At 35.2% G+C, this 24,237-nt stretch overlaps 1 protein-coding gene across 1 annotated transcript; it reads left to right on the forward strand.

Annotated features, from left to right (window-relative positions):
- Nucleotides 1–24,152, forward strand: LOC107959734 (callose synthase 7-like). Its single transcript, XM_016895864.2, is given in 43 exon segments — nt 1–693; nt 892–992; nt 1,819–1,931; nt 2,010–2,097; nt 2,193–2,303; nt 2,413–2,550; nt 3,459–3,551; nt 3,667–3,758; nt 3,854–3,977; nt 5,118–5,252; nt 5,342–5,418; nt 5,491–5,578; nt 7,785–7,907; nt 7,994–8,108; nt 8,333–8,664; nt 8,798–8,850; nt 9,086–9,146; nt 10,048–10,129; nt 10,264–10,316; nt 10,432–10,518; nt 10,695–10,799; nt 10,993–11,087; nt 11,189–11,270; nt 11,352–11,515; nt 11,662–11,785; nt 11,884–11,987; nt 12,075–12,180; nt 12,281–12,432; nt 17,066–17,175; nt 17,259–17,384; nt 17,471–17,539; nt 17,656–17,833; nt 17,918–18,029; nt 19,111–19,233; nt 19,422–19,540; nt 19,689–19,772; nt 21,220–21,332; nt 21,403–21,420; nt 21,423–21,631; nt 21,986–22,783; nt 22,916–22,966; nt 23,166–23,351; nt 23,667–24,152. Coding segments are annotated over 43 exon segments (5,745 nt in total). The 5' UTR covers nt 1–497; the 3' UTR covers nt 23,922–24,152.
- The last annotated feature ends 85 nt before the right edge of the window (nt 24,153–24,237 follow it).

The following is a 24,237-nucleotide window of genomic DNA, read 5'->3' on the forward strand; positions in this document are numbered from 1 at the left end:
TAAAGTTCCCGCCTCCAATTCCAACGGTTGCTCAGATACTGCTGTTTTCTTCATCTTCTTTCTTTTCGACAAAAAGCTTACCCTTGATTTGTTTATACCAAAAGCAAAACAAAAGGAACAAAGCCAATCATCCAAACCCATTTCCCCATAAAGCAAAAGCACCCACATTTCTCAATTTTATTTCTCATCGACACATCATTCTTTTCTTCTCCTCAGAGCAACTTCTCTGCCTTTGCCCCACCCTGCACTCAAAGCATCCCTTTTTCATCCCCACAGATAAAAGGGAAAAAATATTTAAGCAAAGAAGAAATTATGAGAGCAAATTTGGTTTGCTTTGCTTTGTTACTGATACTACAGCCATTACCCAAAGGAAAAAAAACCCAGAAAAAGAAAAACAAAACAGTAACTTTGTTTAGTGAAGAAGAAGAAGAAGAAGAAGAAGAAGAAGAAGAAGAAGAAGAAGAAGAAGAAGAAGAAGAAGTTATTGGTTGGGGTTCATGGCGAGCTCCAGCGGGCTGGCTCGGACGCCTTCAAAGAGGATGTCTCGAGCTCAAACTATGATGGTGGAAATTCCCAACGAGGATAACTCCACTGCTGATAGTGAGCTGGTCCCTTCCAGCTTGGCTTCCATTGCCCCTATTCTTCGTGTTGCCAATGAAATAGAAAAGGATAACCCCAGAGTCGCTTATCTCTGTAATTCTTTCTCTTTCCCCACTTCCCCTTTCTCTTTGCTTTTTTTTAAAAAAAATTTCTAATTGATGCACTGTCAGTCACTTTGAAGAATACAATTTCGGTTGGTTCAGAATAAGGTTAATGGAGCTGTCCATAGTGATCATATTGGTCGTTACATGTTCTATGCTGTGACCCTCGTTTACGATTTTATTTGATTAGGCCGTTTCCATGCGTTCGAGAAGGCTCACCAAATGGATCCAACGTCAAGTGGACGTGGTGTTCGCCAGTTTAAGACTTATCTGTTGCATAGACTTGAGAGGGTAGGCTTTAACGCTTATTATTGCTTTTACAGTTTACTGATTTCCTTGGATACTTGTTAAGACAATGAATTCTGTAAGCTCCTTTCACAATAGCAAGACTAACATGTTTAACCCAGTGAAAAAGAAGATATATCATCATGGCACATATTTATCTAAATGCTGTAGCAATTAAGGAACAAAATTAATTGAATTCTGTGACTCAAGTTGAGGATATATCTTCCTGGCAATACATATTCCTGCTAAACTTAGATGTATGTCCTGAAATTCTAAGATACAAAAACTGAATACTTCTTGCACTTTCTATTTTTTCTCTGCATCACCAATGAGGGTACAAAATATATTTAAAGTATGACTTGTTTCATAATGAAGAAAGAAAATGATATGGGGTTGTTTTCCATTCATAAGATTTTCATCACTTTATTGGGGAACTTTTACATGGATGGCTTATGAGCCTATATCAATTTTCAACTTTGACTGTTTCTCCAAATAACGTGAAATATAAATTTAGGGATAATCTTTACATCATAGGTTTCCAGTGATAAGGTTACTATGACATTATTTTACTGCTACTAGATATCTTTCTAAGTGAAGTTCATGAATTTATTCACTAGATTTTCTGATATTTTCTTTAGATACTTCTCTGTTGGTGTACATGTAAATCATTGGGTTAGACAACGTCAGATAGCCCTCTTTTAGTCCACCAATTCCAAGATCGAGCCTTAATCTCTAACCATTGGGGTGTCCCCTCAAGGACATACCCTTTAGAATTTACATTCTATTTTAGAAATTTCAAAATTAAGAGCAAATAATTTTTTCTTTCTTTCAGGAGGAAGAAGAGACAAAACCTATGCTTGCGAGAAATGATCCAAGAGAAATTCAGATGTATTATCAGCAGTTTTATTTGAAAAACATCGCAGATGGACAATATACAAAGAAACCGTGAGATCTTTAGTTTCACTTCAGCTAGGCTTGTTATTCATTTTGATTTAGCCTTTTGATTTTTGCTTGCTCTTGAAGGGAGGAGATGGCGAAAATTTATCAAATTGCTTCAGTCTTGTTTGATGTGCTGAGAACAGTTGTGCCTGTTGGAAGAGTTGATGATCAGGTTTGATCTGTATATTATTTGTGTTCCAATACAAAATTATGAAGGACATGTTTCATGTGAAGTATATTTACTTTTAAGTTATTTTGTTATTCCAGACTCAGAGATTTGCTGATGAGGTTGAGAAGAAAAAGGAGCAATTTGAACACTATAACATTCTTCCATTGTATGCTGTTGGAGTTAAACCAGCTATTATGGAACTTCCTGAGGTTGTATACATAATATATGGTATTAATACATAATATTAGTTAACTTGCGTGTAGAATAATCTTTTTAGTCAATTTTCACCATGGTCATTGTCTCTGAAAAATTCTACAGATTCAAGCAGCACTTCGTGCTATACAAAATGTGGAAGGTCTCCCTGTGGCCAGACACACTTCTGATGATACTCGTCAAGAGAGGGGTAAACCAGTAAATGATGTACTCGATTGGCTTTCTTTCCACTTTGGATTTCAGGTAATAACCTGAATTACTAATATATTGCACTTATTTTGCACAGCACTGTACTACTGGTTCTGGCCAGTTGTGAAGCTGGCTGTGTTTGTTAAACCCACAAAACTTTAATGTCTAAAAGGAGCAAGACTTTGATTTGGATCTCCAAAGGGCATTTTGCTATTTCCACCAGGCCATCACATCCCTCAAATTTGATTTTTAATTTATTTAGAACCTTTTAAGGTCAGGATGAAAGTATGGAGCTTTATGAAAGTGATTGAAAATAGTTATAATCATGAGATTGGGGGAATGAAAGCTATAACCTCCAACAGTCAATGGTCCAACTGTCCTGAAAAATTTACTCATAGGTTTGATTTTTTTTTTCCCTTTTTATAAACCTTAGTCTGTAAAAGAAAATAGTTTTTGTTTCTTTTAATTTTTTTTAAAACAATGTCATCTTCTATAAATTCTTTCACAATGGAGTCTAAGAAAACTAATAAGGCCTTGAACCTTTTTGTTTTAGAGTTTGGCTCAAATTTGTGTGCTTAACCAAAAAGCTTGTTTAGATCTAAGCGACTTTTCTGTATAAGTTAAGCTATCAATAGAATATATTGGCAGGCTATATATCCTAGTATTTTTACAGCCATAATCTTTCTAAAGCCTCGTCTGATCAATTACAAAAATCTCTAGCCAACTTCTAATGACCATTTTTAGCAATGTTCTGAAATACTATAGTTCAATCTGTTTTATGCATCCAACTTCAGGTATCTAGTTGGCTCCATAAGTTCACAGATATTTTAGGGGGGAATATTTCTTTCATGTTGTTTAGCCATACTCTTTTATATATCACATGTTATTCTTATTTCTTCATGGAAAATCTGTTAAACTGACTGATATCATTTATATACATGTATGCACTTCTAAATTTGAAGAAAGGAAATGTAGCAAATCAAAGAGAGCATTTGATATTGTTACTAGCCAACATGGATGTTAGGAAAAAGGAGAATCTTGAAGGTTACACCACGGTAAATATTTATTCCCCTGAGCTTCTTTATACTTATTTGATTCTTCTACGTTAGTAGCAGACCTAAGTTTCATTTATGTCATATTTGCTCAAGCCTGACTTGAAGTTTACTACAGTTAAATGCTGACACTATACGGAAGTTGGTTGATAAAGTTTTCAAGAATTATCGTTCATGGTGCAATTATTTGCGTTGCAAGTCACATTTGAGGTTAGTCTATTAGTTATTGCAGATCAGTAACTACGTAACTGTAGTTGAACACCAAGATTTTACATAAGGGGCATGTATTATTTTTTACTTTGCAGGTTTCAACAAGGTTGTAATAGACAACAGCTGGAGCTTATCTACATTTCACTTTATCTTCTTATCTGGGGTGAAGCTTCAAATATCCGATTCATGCCTGAATGCCTTTGCTACATATTCCATAATGTATGCTGTTTTCTTTACATTTTGAGGAAGCATTGTCCATGATTGGAATTTTATTATTTGTGGATGGTGCTAGTTTTTCATTTATTCCTTTAACATTTTCTCTCTTATATTCAGTGAACTAAAACTGGATTTCATGTTTTTCTCCTTGATCTTATCAATTTAACATCATTAAAAATCATTGTATTCTTATAGTTTCTCATCTTTAAGTTCTTCCCTGGTTGATTTTATTTTATGTCATTTTCATTTATCTGTCTGACTAGTTAAGTTGATGATGACGAGTGCATCATTGCAAAATTCAGATAAAGTTTAGGAACTAATAGGAAGGATGAGTAACTGTGTTGGTTTGTTAAGAAGTAACCATTAAGTGGAAAGAGAAAAATCTAACTGATTAGCGTATGAGTAATGTCTATCAATCCCCTCCAAACTAGGTATAATCTTTTGAATACTGATTCACACATTCTAGTGAAAACTTTGAGCTTATATCATGTTACTCAGCTGATTAAATTAATTATGGAAGACAAAAAGTGATTCACATAGTGCATAATAATGCAGACCTGGAATTTCCTCTGATCAGACAAATGCTATTTCCAGAAACCCCAATTTGACGTTCAAGTTAGGTCTTTGTACTTATAGCTGAATGGTTCTAGGTTAAATGGCTTGTGATTTGCTATTTGTTGTTTCTCACCCCAGATTGTTGTCAATGCCAAGCCTGTTTGTTTCAGTTGTTAGTCTTTAGCCCACTTGAGGGGAAGTGTTTAATGGTTTCACCCTCATGTTGTTTAAGTTTGGGGTTTGTTGTGGCTATATATTCAGGTAGGGACTTGGACCTCTCCATCTATTGCTCATTAGTGTGAGGTTGGATACCATTAATGACCTAAGCAACTATTATTTACTGATTATATAACTGTTAAGCAAAATATCTTCCACTTCCTTTGTTTTCGTGTTATTTCTCATTGTTAGAACAATCCTGGTTTAGTTTAATTAGTGAAGCAGCAATTAAATCTGGCAATCAAATTAGACATTGTGAATGCTAACAAAAACACTGTATCATACTGATATGACTGTGATGAGTTGTCCTCCTACTTGATATTGGTCAGCTACTGCATATTTTTAATCTATCTTTTTCTCTCATTCTATAAGATGGCAAATGAGGTCTATGGAATTCTATTTAGCAATGCACGTCCTGTGAGTGGGGACACATACGAGAATGCTCCACCTGATGATGAAGCATTTTTAAGGAATGTTATAACCCCTATTTATAAAGTTCTCCAACGGGTAATTATTATTTGGTTGCACCTCCATACTTTTCTTTGTTATTTATTCATAGCTTTCTAGCTGAAAATTGATTTTATTTTAATTAAAAGGAAGTCAAGAGAAACAAAGGAGGCAAGGCAAGCCACTCAAAATGGAGAAACTATGATGACCTAAATGAGTACTTTTGGTGAGTTTCTTAGGTGGTAAAGGAGGTTTTCTAAATAAAGTTGGACAAATAGATAAAATCTCATTTTTCCAGGTCAGGGAAGTGTTTTCAGTTGAAGTGGCCTATGAACGTAAAAGCAGATTTTTTTGCGCACTCGGATGATCCACCACTTGCAAATGAGGTATGTATTTGCTGCTTATTTTTTTGGCAATTTTTGTTGAAGTATTTGGTTAGAGCATCAATATTCTTTTTCCTTTGAAATATTATTTGTTTATCTTTATTTTTTCCCTTAATAAAATAAAGGCTAGCGTGTTTGATAAGCATCTAATAATTGAAATGGACATATGTAGTTCATTCAAATTAGAAAGAATGAACAAGAACAAGACCTCAAGGAAGTAAATGAAGAGAACATATGATAAAGAGAAAGGTAAGAGGAAAAAAACAAAAATAAAAAAGAATGAAACAGACAAATTAACTCCTTCGCTTAAAATTTTGCTTCTTTTACAGCCCTGACATTGAGCACTCAACATTTAGGGCCTTTTGCTTATGAATTTTCCTTCCTTTTCAGCTTCAGCAAGTGTGCAACAATTTTCTTTTTTCTTTTTACTGCAGCTGTAGTGTGCTATAGAGTTTTAGGATGTGTCTTTTCAGATTAAATTCTAGATGTTAGGTGAAAATAGTATAGTGAAACAAAGAGATTTATTGCTAAAATGTTTTGGTTAGATCAACTGTTGCAGGGGTCTAGTGTTTCAAGGTGGCTAGAGTTAAAAACAAACATAAAATGTATGAATAATAATTGTGGAGTTTGTTATGGATTTACAAGAGAATAAAGCCACCCCAAGTCAGGATAATGCATAGAATTATATAAAGATGAAAGTGCTGCTGGGTCAAAACTAGAATGGTTTTGATTCAAGGGGAACGAATAGAAGGAAACCTCCCATTTTATGGCTTTACCCATGAGAGGTTCCTTGAAGACTAGAAAAAGCACGAAACTTGAAGGCATTAAGATTCTTTGCTTATAGTTTTGCATCTCTGCTTGATATCGAGTTGCATATTATTGTTTACAAATTGCTCCTCGATTATGAGTATATTTGGCTTCTCACTCTGTCAGGATTTATGTATAGAAGGGATGCTTTTACAAACATGATTACAAAGTTTTCATTATTGTGTTTTAGCGGTAGAACTGTTTTGCAAGAAGTTGCTCTCAGCATCAATGATTTCTATTCTGTTAGTTTTGTAGTAATTATGCAACACCTCCAGGGTTTGATTTTATGTTAAAAGAAGGTGAGCGGAACACCTTTCTTCAATTCTCATAATTATTTAGTGCTAGGCAAACACAACTTGAATTCCATTATTCTTGGCTAACAGATGCAATGTTTCTTTTTGACCAACTTTTAACAGTCATGACTTAGTAAAAAATTTCAACAGTACTTGACTTGGTAAAATTTTTTACTGTCATGTACTGTTAACTGTCTCTTAGATATTGAGAATGCTTTGTATAATTTTCATTCAGTCTCCTATTCTGCATTGTCTTTGGGAAATGTGAAAATTTTATAAACAGCACATGTAATTCTTAGCATTATTTTCTTTTTCTCTTTCTTTCCACTTCCCACCCTCTCAGCTGTCTTTTAGAAGGTACTTCAGCCACCTTTGCTGATATAGGAAAACAAAATTGTATGTGCCCATTATCGGAAACTCTTGTTGCTTCTCTGGTGAAGAAATATAGTGGATTAGGTTTGGAAACTCTTTGGATCACTTTCTAAGGGTTAGGATTTATTTGTTTTTCTTTATTTATTTTCCATATGGAGGAAAAAAACATTATTGTATTAGTTTCTTGGCATATGCATAACAAATCTGCCTATAAAGCTTGAAGTTGGCTTAGAGTTTACAAAAGTAAGAGATTTAGGGTTATTATTTATGAGTTTTGATGTCAAGTCTGGAAGTCAAAAGATTAATTACTGAGATTCTAAGACAGCAATCAAAAGTAGAGACATTGGGTTTGAGGTGGATTTATTCAAATTTTCTATTGTGAAGATGCTGGACAATGCCCCAATTTTTTTTTTTTTTATGTGTGTGTGAGAGAGAGCATACAACTTATGATACTATCCGTTACAAGACTACCAAATTATGCACAGTAAATGTAAACAACTAGAAAACTAGAGTTGATCAGGTAACAAAAACACTATGCCTAATTTACTTAAAACTATAGAAGTCAGAGAAAGACCTTCATTTCATGATTGTGTCTCCTTTTTATTTGGGTTAAATCTCATCACATTCTTTTGTTGTCTATTTCAGGTTTTCACATTCTACTGTTGCCGGCTACTGTTGAATTTGGTTCTTTCATCTTTGTAAAGATCTAAGTTGATGTTTTTTTTGTTTGCTTATAGACAAATAATCAAATCACTGTTGGAAAGAGAAAGCCCAAAACGAATTTTGTTGAAGCCCGAACATTTTGGCATCTTTACAGAAGTTTTGATCGAATGTGGATATTCTTTATAATGGCTTTTCAGGTGAATTAATGTCTGAACATGCAGTTTTTGTTCCTTTCTATTCGCCTGAAAGAATTTACTCCATCACATGATCTTGTGGTTTTCAGGCTATGCTAATTGTTGCATGGAACTCTGGGTCTCTTCTTGGCTTTTTTGACGAAGATGTGTTCAGAAAGGTGTTGACTATTTTCATTACTGCTGCTTTTCTCAATTTCCTGCAAGGTACTAGGTTGTTCTTGGCTAGTTGAATTTCTTTTTATTAATATTTGGTTACATAGAAGCAAATGCAGTTAATCATCCTCAAAACGATGTATAATCAAGTGGTTGCTTTGCTTCAGAAATTTGTTAATTAATAACTCATTGCTATTATAGTTTGAAGTTTCAGATGTTTCCTATTTTAGTAACAGATTTAAGATTTTTGTGATTCAATATCACTTTTCATGCAGCTACTCTGGATATAATTCTTAGTTTCAATGCCTGGAGAAGCTTAAACTTTTCCCAAATACTCCGGTACCTTGCAAAATTTGCTATAGCGGCTTTCTGGGCAGTGGTTTTACCACTTGCTTATTCTAGCTCTGTACAAAATCCAACGGGTCTTGTAAGGTTCTTCAGCAGTTGGATTAATGATTGGCAGAACGAGTCATTGTATAATTATTGTCTTGCAATATATTTGATACCCAATATACTGGCTGCTATAATATTTCTACTTCCACCTTTACGGAGAAGGATGGAGCGCTCAAACTGGCGAATAGTCACTCTTTTTATGTGGTGGGCTCAGGCAAGTATAACTTATATATTTAGTTTTCAGCAAATTTCTTTCTCTAGTTGACATCAGTATGCCTCTTTTCCTGTACCTAGTTACTTGGTTTTTAGAAGGTTCAGCTCCTTATCTAATTCGTGTCACAATGCAGCCAAAGTTGTATGTTGGTAGAGGCATGCATGAGGATTTCTTCTCACTTCTGAAGTAAGATAATGAGTTTACTTTTCCCTCCTTTTTCATTGTTGAAAATACTTTCTAACAGGTGGTTTGGAAGGGGGAGGGGGGGGGGAGGTTTTGAGATAATTTCTTTCTATTTACTAGTCATTGTATTTGTAATCATGTTTGTATTTCTCTTCCAAAATTCAAGATCGATACATTTGTGCTATGACATGCACAAGCCTTTTCTCCAATGAATGGATTGCATTTTTCATATTTTCAGGTATACAATGTTTTGGATTCTGCTACTAATCAGCAAACTAGCATTCAGCTACTATGTGGAGGTGATTTCTCCTGTTTCACTTTATGCGTAATTTGCCTTAAAGTGGAAAGCTAATAATCAAGCACTTGTTTTAACACACGTGTTTTAAAGAATGCAAATTTCAGTTTGAACTGATCTTCCCGAACCTGAGAAAACTTTTGGTGTATGTGTTTGCTTAGACATATTTATGTATGTATATTGACTCCTAAACTAGGTACAATAGAGTTTCAGTGACTTAAAACTCTCTAATTGTTTAGCAAAAATATACATTTGATAGGCTTATGAAAATTCATTAGTTCTATCCCATGAAAAATATCATCACCCACTCGTAGCTGTCAGATTTCATTAAAGATCACAAGTTGTCATGACATCCCTTATGATTCAGTTGTTATTTACATTTTAGCTAAATGCATGAGTTCAAAGTTTCTTAATTCCTTTTCCTTCATTGCAAAATTTGAGAGGAAACGCAGTAGGAAGAGCAACAACCAAAGGGAGCCTCAATGTTTTCATGTTTGAAATGTTCTTACTATCTTTGCCTGTGGTTTTTTCCCATATATTTGGAGTTAGATGTGCATATGCATTTTCTGCATTTGTATCGGTCATTATTTAAAAAAAAAGTATTTTATGCATGTGCTGACAGCCCTGTGCAAGACTGAACATTTAAAGATGCTAGTTACCATATTTCTAGAAGAATTTAAAAAAGTTTAAAATCTTCTCAACTACCTTAAAGTACAGGAATCTGAGTGTGGAGGTCTGCAGCAACAATAGCAAGAACATATTGGATTTTTTGAATTTGAGTTAATTGTTAACATAATATTGTACTTGTTAACACATTTAAAGAAGTTGCTTTTTGCCTTTTTCTTTCTTTCCCTAAAGGATATGTGAAATTTTTTGAGGGTGTTTTTTACGTTATGTGCTGATAGATACTGCCACTAGTTCAACCGACCAAGATAATCATGGAATTGCATGTGGATAATTATCAGTGGCATGAATTCTTTTCTGAGGGTATGACCTTCAACAACACCTTGAACCACCCCTTCCCTCTTTCTGCATCTACTATTCTTTACTTTGTTTTTGTTTTATTTATTTATTCTTTATGTGGCTATGGCCCATGCTAAGTCATGTTTAATCTTCTGCAGTAAAAACTCACAACATTGGAGTCGTTATTGCTATTTGGTCTCCAATTGTCCTGGTAAGTTAGCATGTAGAAACTTTTGGGAATGACAAAAATTATGCTGTTGTGAGGTACTTAAAATTATTAAACAGGTTCTTTGTAAATTAACTACTATCGTTTTATTTTCCTATAGGTATATTTTATGGATGCCCAGATATGGTATGCTATATTTTCCACTCTTTTTGGTGGGATTCGTGGTGCTTTCAGCCATTTGGGTGAGGTTAGTGGCCAACTTATTCTTGTACCTTCAAGGCATGTCTGACTAAAAAATTTTAGTTGCCTTATGTGATCTATATTTGATTTTGGTGAAAAGAAATGAATTGATTTCTGTATTTCTGGTGGGTAGACAATACTGATTATCATTTACTGTTGTTTTCCTTCATTTTGCATTTCCAGATACGGACATTGGGAATGTTGCGGTCTAGATTTGAATCTGTTCCTAGAGCCTTCTGTCGTCGTCTTGTTCCATCACCAAATCAGCATAACAGAAAAAGGCATCTGGTAGTGCTCAAGTGATACAGTACTGTTTATGTGATTACTCATGATTGTCTCAATTATCAGCAAAGTCAAAATGTTGTTCTTTTGAGCATAAGGAAGCCAATATCTGGAGTTTTTTGTGCATAATGTATACATTATGGAGCCTGTACTTCATTTTGTTGTTTCTTTGCTAAAAATGATCATTTCCACATGCCAGGATGAGGCAACTGAAAGAAAGAATATTGCGAGTTTTTCTCTTGTTTGGAATAAGTTTATACATTCTATGCGGATGCAGGACCTGATCAGCGATAGGTTGGGCAATTCCTTGCTAAATTGTCTGTCAATGAAGCTTATTAAATCTTAAATGCATTAGATAGGGAATTCTGATATATTCTTTTGCCGTTATTGTCCAGGGATAGAGATTTGCTACTTGTACCATCTTCATCAAGTGATGTCTCTGTTGTTCAGTGGCCCCCTTTCTTGCTCGCTAGCAAGGTTGGTAGATGTAGTTTTTTATATTAATTTTGATCTCAATGCAGGATCCTGTATCTTATTTTCTGGTTTATAACACGACAGATTCCTATTGCATTGGACATGGCAAAAGATTTTAAAAAGAAGGATGATGCAGGGTTGTTTAAGAAGATAGAGACAGATGATTATATGCATTCAGCGGTGATAGAATGTTATGAGACTCTCAGAGATATACTATATAACCTCCTGGATGATGACGCAGATAGGCTGTAAGGCTGAAGCAGCATATCATGAACTTGAACTACTTTTAAAACATGATCTTAAATAGCATCATGGCTTGTTTAGCAATGAAAATATCCCCTTTTTCTCTATAAAAAAAGTCTAATAAATTCTTTTCTCTTCTCTTTACTTTTAGGATTGTTAAAGAGATTTGTTATGAAGTGGACATGAGCATACATCAGCGGAGATTTTTGACCGACTTTCGGATGAGTGGGCTGCCTGCACTCAGTAATAGGTTGGAGAAGTTTCTAGGGATCTTGGTAAGATTCTTTCTTCACATTTCTTAACTTCTCTATGGTATTATAAAACTTATTAATAATATGGTCTTTTCCCATGCTAAAATCTCTGTGTGTGGCAGCTTTCTAATGTAGAAGATGTTGATACATTCAGATCTCAGATAATCAATGTCCTACAGGATATCATGGAAATTATTACACAGGATGTTATGGTCAATGGAAGTGGGTAAGTGCTGTAAAATAAAAACTTCTTTGTAGTTGATGTTGTGTCAATTTTATTGGGAGAAACTAACCTATAAGTTTTCCTTTGTAGAATCATTGCAAGAGCTCACCGTCATCATGAAGGCGATCAAAAGAAAGAGCAGAGATTCGAAAAGATAAATATTGATCTTATACAAATGAAGACGTGGAGGGAGAAGGTCAATTTTAGATGAACTCATATTGGTTTTTTATCATGTAACAATTTTCACACCAATGTTTTGTTCCTAGTCTACTTATATATATATGTCTCTTTTGCAGATCATTAGGCTATATTTGCTTTTGACTGTTAAAGAATCTGCTATAAATGTGCCTCCAAATTTGGAGGCTCGGCGACGCATCACATTTTTTGCGAATTCCTTATTTATGAATATGCCTAGTGCTCCAAAAGTTCGGGACATGCTTTCCTTTAGGTCAGTCGTTGAAAACATCAAATTACTGAAATATCACTGCTTGCTTATTGTTGTAAAGATTGAAATTTTGTCTTGTTTTGTTTTGTTCCCTTAGTAACACAATCTGTTTTGTAGACTAGAAGTACAAGAGATAAAAGAAGGAAATAAACTCTACCTAAAAATAAGTGTTGTAATCCTTAAGCTTTAGGAACAAGATATATACAAGAAATAGAAAGATAATATAATACACGGTATTTTTCATACTCCCCCTCAAGCTGGTGAGTAGGTATCTTCCATTCCTAGCTTGGTGATAAGTCAATGGAAAGTGTCATTGTCAAGCCCTTTTGTAGAGACATTTGCTAGCTGCCCCTCGAAGGGATATATGGAATACAAATAAACCCATTTTCTAGCTTCTCTTGGATAAAATGTCTATCTTCCTCAATATTCTTAATCCAATCATGTTGCACTGGGTTATGTGCAATTCTAATGGTTGATTTATTATCACAATATAACCTTATTGGTCCATCTTCAAATCTTCCAATATAATCTTCAGCCATAACAACTCACAAATGCCTTCTGCCATTGCTCTAAACTCATCTTTTGCACTTGATCTAGCCACAATGTTCTGTTTCTTACTCCGCCATGTCACTAAGTTGCTCTCAAGAAGTATACAAAGACCTAAGGCAAACCTTCGATCTATAGGAGAACTAGCATAATCTACATCGGTGTAGGCTTCTAGGATAAGTTTAGAATTTCTCTTGGATAATGTTCCTTTTCCAGGATTAGCTTTTCGGTAATGTAGCACAAGATAGACATCTTGAAGATGAATTCTCTCGGAAATATGCATGAATTGACTTATAACACTTACAGTGTAGGCTATGTCTAGTTGAGTGTGAGTAATATAGATGACTTTTCAAATCAACATTTGATACATTTCCTTGTCTATGGTTTGGTCTTCAATAGCCTCTTCAAGTTTATGATTAGGCTCGATTCGTGTTGAAACAGAGTTGCTCTCAAGTATTCTTGTTTCCTTAAGAAGATCTGTGACATACTTTTGCTATGAAATAACGATCCCTTGTTTAGAATGAATCGCCTCAATCCCAAGGAAATATTTTAATCTTCCTAAGTCCTTGATCTCAAATTTTATGGTCTGACATTGTTGTAGGATTTTCTTCTCTTTTTCATTATTCCCTGTCCCAATAGTGTCATTTACATAGACTATCAAAGTCGTGACTCCCCCTGAAGTCAAGTGTTTGATGAACAGGGTTGGCTCTCCTTGGTTTTGTCTATATCCCATAACTAGCATGAGTAGCATCACCTTGGTAAACCTTCCAAACTAAGTAAGAGGTGATTGTTTAAAGCCATATAAGGCTTTCTTTAATTTGCATACCTTGTTCCTTTTGACTCCTCCAAACCTAGGTGGAATGCTCATATATATTTCTTTCTCAAAGTCTATGAAGAAACCGTTCTTTACATCATACTGGTGACAACAAGATTCTCACTGTATTCAATGTTCATTTTAGCAACAAGTCTTGCTTTGTAACGTTCCAACGACCCATCAGTTTTAATCTCAAAGAAAACACCCATTTACGCCCAATTTTCCTCTTTTCATTTGGTAGATAAACTACTTCCCATGTCTCATTCTTTTCTAAGGCATCCATTTCAACTCTCATGGCTTCCTTCCATTCTTTCTTAGACAATGATTTTAATAAAGTGTTTGGAATAGCAATTTCGTTTAGACTTGTAAGCAAGTTCCTATGGGATGGTGAGAATCTTTGAAAGGATACACAGTGGGATAATGGGTATAAAGGTCTTTTTGTACATTCTTGGATTCTTTTTCTCATAGCTATAGGTAAATCATGATTATTAGGTTGAGTTTTAGGAAGTTGTTCAACAATTAAAAGTGGAATAGGTTCAGGTTTGGTGGTGTTTTCTCAATCTCAAAAGTCAGGTTAGAGGATTGAGTCTATGCCAGATCAAAGTGTGAGCCTTTTTCCTTGAGCACTCCTCATATTTGTTATCCTATATTGGATATATAGTTGGGAAAGATATCGGGTTGTCAACTAGAGGTTCAACAATCGAAGTTTCAGGTGCTAACATTAGGTTGATAATAAGAGATTAGACTGAGCGATAGATTGACCAAGTGGTGATTGAGATTGAGACTGACTAGGTGGTGACTATGACACAAATTGATTGAAAATTTCAGGTAGAAAGAAATCCTTATCTTCCATAATAGACAACCCCCTTGAAGTTAAGGCTACGTATGGTTTGTCTTCTACAAATGTGACAACAGCAGAAACATACAGTTTTCTAGTTAGTGGAAGAAAATACTTGTAGCCCTTTGAGTAGAAAGTAACCAAGAAACACACATTTAATGGCTTTAGGGTCTAATTTTCCTCAATTATGGATATGAATAAAGGAAGTGCAACCAAATATCCTAGGAGTAAGATCATTAGAGGGACAAATGTTGGGAAAAAAAGGTAGAAAGTAAGTCCATTGGACTTACCCTAGACTCTTTGAAGGAAGTCTATTTATAATATAAGTAGAAGTAAGAACTGTCTCTCCCTAATATTATTTTGGTACGTTATGATGAAATAAGACGGGCCCAGTGGAGTTTAAGAGATGATAATTTTTTCGCTCAACAACACCATTTTGATGGAGTGTGTTAACACAGGAATACTCATGAATAGTTTCCTCTTTTTAGAAGAAGGGAGATAGAACTTGATTAAAAGTAGACATTGGCATTGTCAGATCTAAACCGCTTTATTTGGGTACCAAATTGATTTTGAATCATGGTATGAAAGGTGGGAAAGGCATGATTAACATTGGATTTGTTTTTTACAAGAAAATCCAAGAGACTCGAGTACAATCGCTAATAAACAGAACATACCAGCTAGAAGCAAAAATGTCTTGAATAGGCGATGGTCCCCAGATATCATCGTGAATTTAAAAAAAGATCTTTTATTGCTAACGGAAAATGAGACACAAGTGTGTTTGACATACTCACAAATATCAAGTGGAAATTAGTAATATCGAACCCCTTAAACAAATATGGAAACATAGTTTCTAAAATGGAAAAAGAAGGTGTTGTAGACGAGAATGATGCAATCAAATGGCATCCTTATTTATAGAAGAAAGGAAAGATGAAGATAAAGCAGGCTAGGTGACATTGGGGTTGGTGGATGTCTTAAGGAAATAAAATCCATCCTTTGCCCTAGCACATCCAATTCTCCTAGTATCCTGGTCTGAAATTCACAGGAAGAGGGTTAAAACGAAACATGACAGTGTAAGTCTTGTAATTTGTGAATAGAAACAAGATTAGTAGCTAATGTAGGAACATGGGGAACATTTTGAAGGACAAGAGTGGATGTGATAGAAATATTTCCTATGCCAGCTACGATGGTTTCAATACCATCGGCAACAATAACGTTTTTTATTACTAGGATAGGGTGTGTAAGTGGTAAGCAAGTTTGAGGTATGGGTCATATGATCAGTTGCTCCAGAGTGTAAAATCCATGAATTCACAAACAAATTATATGTAGAATCAGAACAAGTGATTGCTGAGATTCGCATGATGGCAAGGCCCTAATTTTCAGGATTTTTTATGTCCCTATTTGTAATCCTATCCCTCTTTACTAACTCGAATAAAAGAATTAGTAGATCCATTCCACCCAAAATGGGAATGGGCTGGGGTTAGAAACGTGAAAGCCAAAGAGGTGTGTACCTAAGTAAGCCAATGAACATGTACTTGGAGAAGGTTGCTCAAGATAATTTCAACTATTGAGTCGATGGGCTGCTAGTATATTTTGGAGCTTAGTAGTAGGGTGAGAAAGCTGTTCTTGTATAGTCTCTGTTTGCGTAGGAGAGGCAGAAGTAGTTTCCAACATAATGGTAGAAAATGAAGGACCCCAAAAAACTGTATGGAAAGGATTGATTTACTGTTGAAAAAGAGATTAGGGTTGCGGTAAAAAAGATGGTTGTCAAAAAAAATAGTGTTGTGGCAATGAAGGAAGGCCTTGGAAAAAATGTTACTAGCACAAGGAAAAAACTGATGGAGAAGAAGAAAAAAAGAGCAGCAATAAAGGCCACAAGGAGGTTGTTATAGCAGTGAATTTAGAAGGAAGGAGAAAAAATTTCCAGGAAGATCGATTAGTTTGATACCATGTTGTAAAAATTCTGTCTTGTTTTATTCCCTTAGTTTGACATCTATTTTATAGACTAGAAGTTTAAGAGATAAAAGGAGGAAAATAAACTCTACCTAGAACTAAGTGATCTAGTCCCTAAACTTTAGGAACAGGATATTTACAAGTTATATACAAGAAATGGAAAGATAATACATGGTATTTTCACACTTATTTGAAACAAGGGCTGGGAAAGGGGCAAGTTTTCTTTTAATGATCTATGACGGTAGTGTGCTAAAAAACAGTTTTGCAACCGGCAGCGGGAGCTTATTGCTTTAATTGGATCATAACTGAGGTTTTTAACTTGTTTAAACTACATTATTTTTTTTCTTTTCCTTCTAAGTATTGTCATGATCAGCTACTGTGATTTCAATTTTTTTTAATATGAACATGGGCACTGTGGTTGTCTCTTTTAGAAGATGTATTATTTAGATGGATGCTCTACTGTCACTTATACTGCTGCTCTGATTCAGTGTTTTGACTCCATACTACAAAGAGGATGTTCTTTATTCAGACGAGGAACTCACGAAGGAAAATGAGGATGGAATATCAATTTTGTTTTACTTGCAAAGAATATATCCAGGTAATTTGTGATGTCTTTCTATTTTATGCCTTTTGCTGTATTAAAAACATATGACCAAAAGGACATTTGCAACTGTAAACTAGATGAGTGGAACAACTTTCTAGAGCGAGTGCAACCTTCTGAAAACAAAGATGAGAGTGAGGAAGCTCGTCTGAAAGAGGAAGTCCGAAAGTGGGTATCTTATAGAGGACAGACACTCTCCAAAACAGGTCTCGAAACGTCAAAAATATCATTTTATTTTCACTAGCTTTAACTACATAGATTCTTACTTGAGCTATGCCATTCTTTCTGCCAGTGAGAGGGATGATGTACTACAGGCAGGCTCTAGAACTCCAATACTGTTTAGAGTTTTCAGATGACTCTGGTTCGTTTTTCCCCTTTGATAATTGCAATTTCAAATAAATATCTTTTGCACGTCTAATTTCTTTTAAAAGATGATATGATGAAACTATCTCGAAGTATTCATTTGTTCCCTTGTAGAAATTTTGGGAGGCTTCCAGGCCTTTGAGGATGATCCAAGATACATAGAGCAAGCACAAGCGCTGGCCAATATGAAGTTCACCTATGTTGTTTCCTGTCAAGTCTATGGGGCTCAGAAAAAATCTTCTGATCAGCGAGACCGCAGTTGTTACCTTAACATTCTAAATCTCATGTTAACGTAAGTGCTCACTATTTCAGTCTCGTAGTTCTCCATGTAGAATAGAAATCTGATTTCATCTTTACATATTTGGAAACTACAAAGGTATCCATCCCTGCGTGTTGCTTATATCGATGAAAGAGAGGAGACAGTTGACGGAATATCTCAGAAGGTTTATTATTCTGTTCTTGTCAAGGGAGGTGAAAAGTTGGACGAGGTAGGAAACGGCACTTGTCTAATATGGATTTAGCTCACAATATGAGTGTGTGTTTTATCACATCCTATTATACAAATAACTTTGTGAACTGTGCTTAAGGATGAGAATTCAAGCTGTCTTAACCTAATCATGTTTCAAGTTCTGCATATTGCAAAAAGAATAGTTGGTACAGCATCTCGCATTAATTAACAATGTCACGGAATACCATAGACAATAGCCTGTTTTATTGGATGAAATGTATTAATGTTTAGGTAAATATATTAAAATATAACAAACGGTAAATACATTAATTTTAAATGCTTATTATTTTTTGAAAGAGTATAAATGTGTTAGATGAACTGAATTTGTGTTAAAAAGGTAGCCTATTAATACAATCAATAGGAGTCAATGTATGTCACTTTTGCCTTATGTTGGCCAACTTACATTAGATGGAGGATCGTGATGTCATTACCAAGGTGTTACAAGCATGTGAATTCAAACGCGTGAAATTACCTGGGTTGTGTCCATTGTATTATTGGGTTGTCTAACAGATAGTCAGCCCTAGACCTTTACCTTTAACAACCTATTCTATGCAAATTTTATTTGGTTGGATGTTTCTAATTGTCACGCTAATGTAGCATGTCAGTGAAGGTTTGAGTATGTAATTTGCTTATATTAGATGGGTGATATGTCCCGTTTATGCATGTCATCTTGCAATATGCATGCGTTGATCTTCTTCTCCTTTATCTTATTAAATCCATAGCTTAAGGTACGGAGTACATTTTAAAGCGAATAGGACTGCTTTTTCTAGTTTTATACACTACTAGTAGTACTTCAAGTCTAATATAAGACAGAAATGTAGTTAAATAAGGTACTAGAGATGTTGAACAGTGGCCATTTTAATATTGATAATTATCAAAAAGGAAAGAGCACTAGAAATGGTGAAGATTTTAGTCTGAATTAGTCCTCTATTTGTGTAAAAAGTTCAAATAGCTCCTGAATTCATCTTTGTGAATCAGTGAATACTTTCAAACTTTTACGTAATTAGCTTCATTTGTTATCATGTTATTAATAAATAAATGGGAAATGATAATATTCCTAGGAAATATATCGCATCAGACTGCCAGGTCCCCCGACAGAAATTGGTGAAGGAAAGCCTGAAAATCAAAATCATGCAATTATTTTTACTCGTGGAGAAGCCCTTCAGACGATAGACATGAATCAGGTAGCTTTTTGTTTTACCTATTTTAAGATGCATTCAGAAGTTTTCATTTTTTCAATGTTTGCAGAGGGTTTATTACTTTGATGATAACTACAAAAATGAGAAATAATTTCTAGGAATTTAACCTCATTTACCAATTTCAAAGATGTCTTAGCAAAATTACACACTGTTTTTCCATGCTTTGTTCTCAGGACAATTATTTTGAAGAGGCTTATAAAATGAGAAATGTTTTGGAGGAATTTCTAAAAGCTCGCCACAAGGAGAGAAAGCCATCAATATTGGGTTTAAGGGAGCATATATTCACTGGAAGGTGAGTTTACTAATACCTTTACCTTGTTGAACGAGCTTGATATGTTTGGGAATAATAACTGCGATTAAGCTGGTGAAAATGTGACAAGATGTTACACATAACTGTTTGATGGTATTAATATATGTATTCGCTTTTATTTATTTGACAGTGTTTCTTCTCTAGCTTGGTTCATGTCCAATCAAGAGACTAGTTTTGTTACAATTGGGCAACGCATTCTAGCAAATCCTTTGAGGTAGGCCTAAACTTTCTTCCTTAAATCCTTGAAGTTATGTGATATTACATGTAATGATTGACAGTCATATTTAATCCGTATCATTTATACAATAAAGGAGCCAAATGAGACAGAAGAATTCATGTAAAAATTCAATTACATGGCTAGTTAGGGGTTCTAGTGGGGTCAGGTTGGATGGGTGAGGTCAGTTTCAGACTTGACTTTGTAATATTGATTCTAATATAATATGCTTCAGGAAATTTGAAGAGGCCCACTCATCTCAACTTTGGCACACCTCTGTAAATAGAACTGTGGTCACCAGCTTTCAGTTAGAACTGTGGAGGCTCAAGGTGGTTTTGGGCTTATTAGAGTCATTTAAGTAATAGAAGAACGGATATAGGATGATAATTAAGTAAAGGTTAATTGATTGGGTTTGATGGCAAAAGGTTGGGTTGAATCAAAGAACAAGTTGTCAACTTTTCTGCTGATGACCATAATCAATATGATTTAGAGTTAATTTAGTGAAGATCTTCACTGATCAAAGGGTGCTTAAGCTGAAAGAACTTGGGTTTATGTTTTGGAAAGGAATGAATCAAATGATTTTGCCATTAGTAAATTGTGCGAAGGGGCAAACATTATCAGGAGAAGAAGAGCAATTGGGGCTGTAGATGGTTCCTTTTGATGGGATGGGGAAACATTAAAAACCAGTAAAACAGGTTGTGGTAGGGTGATAACAAAGAGGAAGATTGGAGACTGTTTTAAATATACAGGGTTTTTTGGTAGAGGAAGAAACATTGCAAACAAGTGAAACAGGATCTATGGAGAGACAGTAGAAAAACTGGAGTAGACCTTGAATGCTGAGCATAGCAGTAGGTGTAAGAAGTGGAGAGATGGTGAAATAAGGTTGAATAGTAGAATAAGTCCTCCATTTATGGATGACGGAGAATAGGGCTGAGGAGAGAATTGCTGAAATAACTGTATCTAGTTTGTCAAATGCCAAGTCCCCCAAAATGAGTTGTGGGCACTCGTATTTATAGGTTTCAAGAGAGAGGAATTACATATCATAGGTATTAAATAGGAATAATAACAATAGAATTTGTTGGTTACTGAGGAACAATAATACGAATAAAACTTGAGAGCTGCTTGGGTTTATATTGTGCTTTTTTTGGAAGATGTAGAAAAATGTAGAAATGAAGGCAGCCGGGAATATCCGTCTGTTGCAATATATTCATTGGAAAGAAATCACTGAGAATTTTTCTTGAGATATTATATGTTCAGTATGGTATTTAGTACTTATTTTTTGATGATTGTCTTTTATATATGATATCAGTTAAGCCATTAAACATGGCACGATTGCACAAAGTCCAAATTTTATGGCCTTGCAAGGTTTTGGTTGAGCTTGAGCTGCCTTATTTGTGTTGCTTTATCAGAAGAGTTTCTTTTAACTGTTTATATCTTATCATTCCAGGGTGAGATTCCATTATGGTCATCCAGATATATTTGACAGAATCTTCCATTTAACAAGAGGTGGCATAAGCAAAGCTTCAAAAATTATTAACTTGAGCGAGGATATATTTGCTGGTAATCTTCAGTCAGCCAAAAACCTAACTTAAAGCTATAGTGTGCTTGTTAATTATTTTATCTTGTTCAGGATTCAATTCTACTTTGCGCGGGGTTATGTAACGCATCATGAATATATCCAAGTTGGCAAAGGGCGTGATGTTGGTATGAATCAGATATCTGCTTTTGAGGCTAAGGTTGCCAATGGAAATGGAGAGCAGACACTTAGCCGGGATGTTTATCGGCTTGGGCGTCGGTTTGATTTCTATAGAATGCTATCGTTCTACTTTACAACCGTGGGCTTCTATTTCAGTAGCATGGTATGTTACCTAGAGTAAACTGGAGTTCTCCAAATATTTTGGTGACAAGTTACTTTGCTAAGAATTTTATATAGCCTAATAAGTTTTCAAGATGAACCTCTGTTTCTTAAATGCTTTAACATTCTTTGTGTAGTATTTGAAGTCTGATCACTTTGTTGTTGAATAGTTATATATCTCTTAAATGCATGGGATGGATGCTCATGTCACCGTAAATTTACTTGGGCAATTAAGTAGCAGTCACTGGAAGTATATTAAATTTAGTCTTTAATTGTGAAAGAAAACACCCACCCAGCTGTCCTTTATGTAGGTATGCAGATAAATACTGACAGCATTTTGGGAATTACAATGTTTCAGGTTACAGTGCTTATCGTATATGTATTCTTATATGGACGTTTGTACATGGTTATGAGTGGATTGGAACAAGAAATTATTGAGAATGCAACCATACATCAAAGCAAGGCCCTTGAAGAAGCTTTGGCAACACAGTCTGTCTTCCAGCTGGGCTTGTTGCTTGTGCTTCCCATGGTTATGGAGATTGGCCTGGAAAAAGGGTTCCGTACTGCTCTGGGTGACTTTATCATCATGCAGCTACAGCTTGCCTCTGTATTCTTTACTTTCCAGCTTGGTACAAAAGCACATTATTATGGAAGAACTATCTTGCATGGAGGTTCTAAATATCGAGCTACTGGTCGTGGCTTTGTGGTTTTTCATGCAAGGTTCGCAGATAACTACAGACTGTACTCCAGAAGTCATTTTGTAAAAGGGTTGGAGCTTCTCATTCTCTTGGTCCTCTATGAAGTTTATGGGCAATCCTATCGCAGTTCAAGCCTTTATATGTTCATAACGGTCTCCATGTGGTTCCTTGTTGGATCCTGGTTGTTTGCCCCTTTTGTGTTCAATCCATCTGGTTTTGACTGGCAAAAAACAGTGGATGACTGGACAGATTGGAAGAGGTGGATGGGAAATCGCGGTGGTATCGGTATCAACCCTAATAAAAGTTGGGAATCATGGTGGGAAGAAGAACAAGAACACCTCAAATTCACAAATATTAGGGGAAGGCTGATTGAGATTATCCTTGTATTTCGCTTCTTTATTTACCAATATGGGATTGTCTACCACCTTGATATAGCTCATCATAGCAAGAAGATTTTGGTATAATTTTCATACTTCATTTTCCTACACTTTGCTTTTGCCTATGAATAGTTGTTTATCATCGTGGGAATTTTTCTTTGTTCTGGCAGTTCATACCTCCATCTCCTTATCTTCTAACTTTTATTTTTGTAGGTTTACGGACTTTCTTGGCTAGTTATGCTAACGGGGCTGCTGGTGTTAAAGGTATGCAATGAATCTGTAAGCAAATTCGTTCAAACACAAATGAGAAACATGGTTATGAGTAGCATCATGTTTAAAGAACTGGATATATGCTCCACTGGGCACTGGCTACTCATCTCATATTTTTCTAATGTTTTTCAAGTATCATGTATATTAGTATTTAACCTTTTCTCTTCCTGCTTATTTATTCTCATGTTTATAGATGGTATCCATGGGTAGGCGAAGATTTGGTACCGACTTTCAGCTCATGTTCAGGATTCTTAAGGCACTTCTATTCCTTGGGTTTTTGTCAGTCATGACTGTGCTATTTGTAGTATGTGGCCTCACAATATCGGATTTGTTTGCTGCCATCCTTGCCTTCTTGCCGACTGGATGGGCAATTCTTCTCGTAAGTTTAAAACTTGAGATATTACGTTGCCACTTTTATTTGCCATGGCGTACAGTAGCAGCTGCTCAGTTTACATGTTGCACATTTAATATTATTTTAATTAACATGCTCAATATATGACACCAACACTAAAAAGCTTTTGGAATCTCTCATGAAGAACAAGTATGACTAATGCTTTAATTAATATGCGTCAAACATAATTTTCGTAAATAAATGAAGAGTACAAGCAACATAGTATGCCACTGATTAATTGCATTATTCTCATGAAAGTCCAATGTTGTTTTTCTTGTTTGTTTTCCATTGTGGCATCCCTAGATTGGACAAGCAATGAGGCCAGTGTTGAAAAGCTTAAAGTTCTGGGACTCAATAAAGGAGCTAGCAAGGGGATATGAGTATATCATGGGTCTGGTATTGTTCATGCCCACGGCTATCTTGTCATGGTTCCCGTTCGTATCCGAGTTTCAAACTCGATTGCTCTTCAACCAAGCATTTAGCAGAGGACTCCAGATTTCCATGATCCTTGCTGGCAGAAAAGAGAAAGACATTACTTCCCCAGTTAAGTATGCTTGAAAATTCTTTTGCTGTTAACAACCTTAATCAGCAGCCATTTTTATCCTTTTTGTAAGCTCTCCATTGAGCCCCTTTTTAGCATTTCTTATGACAGACTTAGTATTTATTAGATCTTTGTCCTTTAAATCTTTAGGTTCTCCATAAATTAATCAAAAAGAACCTTTCGTGTAATCTGTAAAATGCACACGTGTAGAGATTCCAAGTTCTGGAGTATTTTTACCTACAATTTCATTCCTTTTTTCACTACAACCTATTTTTTTGAATTAATGAATGGGAAACTAGTTCAATTTTCAAATGCAAGGTTAACAATTGTAGC

This window comes from Gossypium hirsutum, chromosome D04 (genome assembly GCF_007990345.1).
Source record: "Gossypium hirsutum isolate 1008001.06 chromosome D04, Gossypium_hirsutum_v2.1, whole genome shotgun sequence".
NCBI lineage: Eukaryota > Viridiplantae > Streptophyta > Magnoliopsida > Malvales > Malvaceae > Gossypium > Gossypium hirsutum.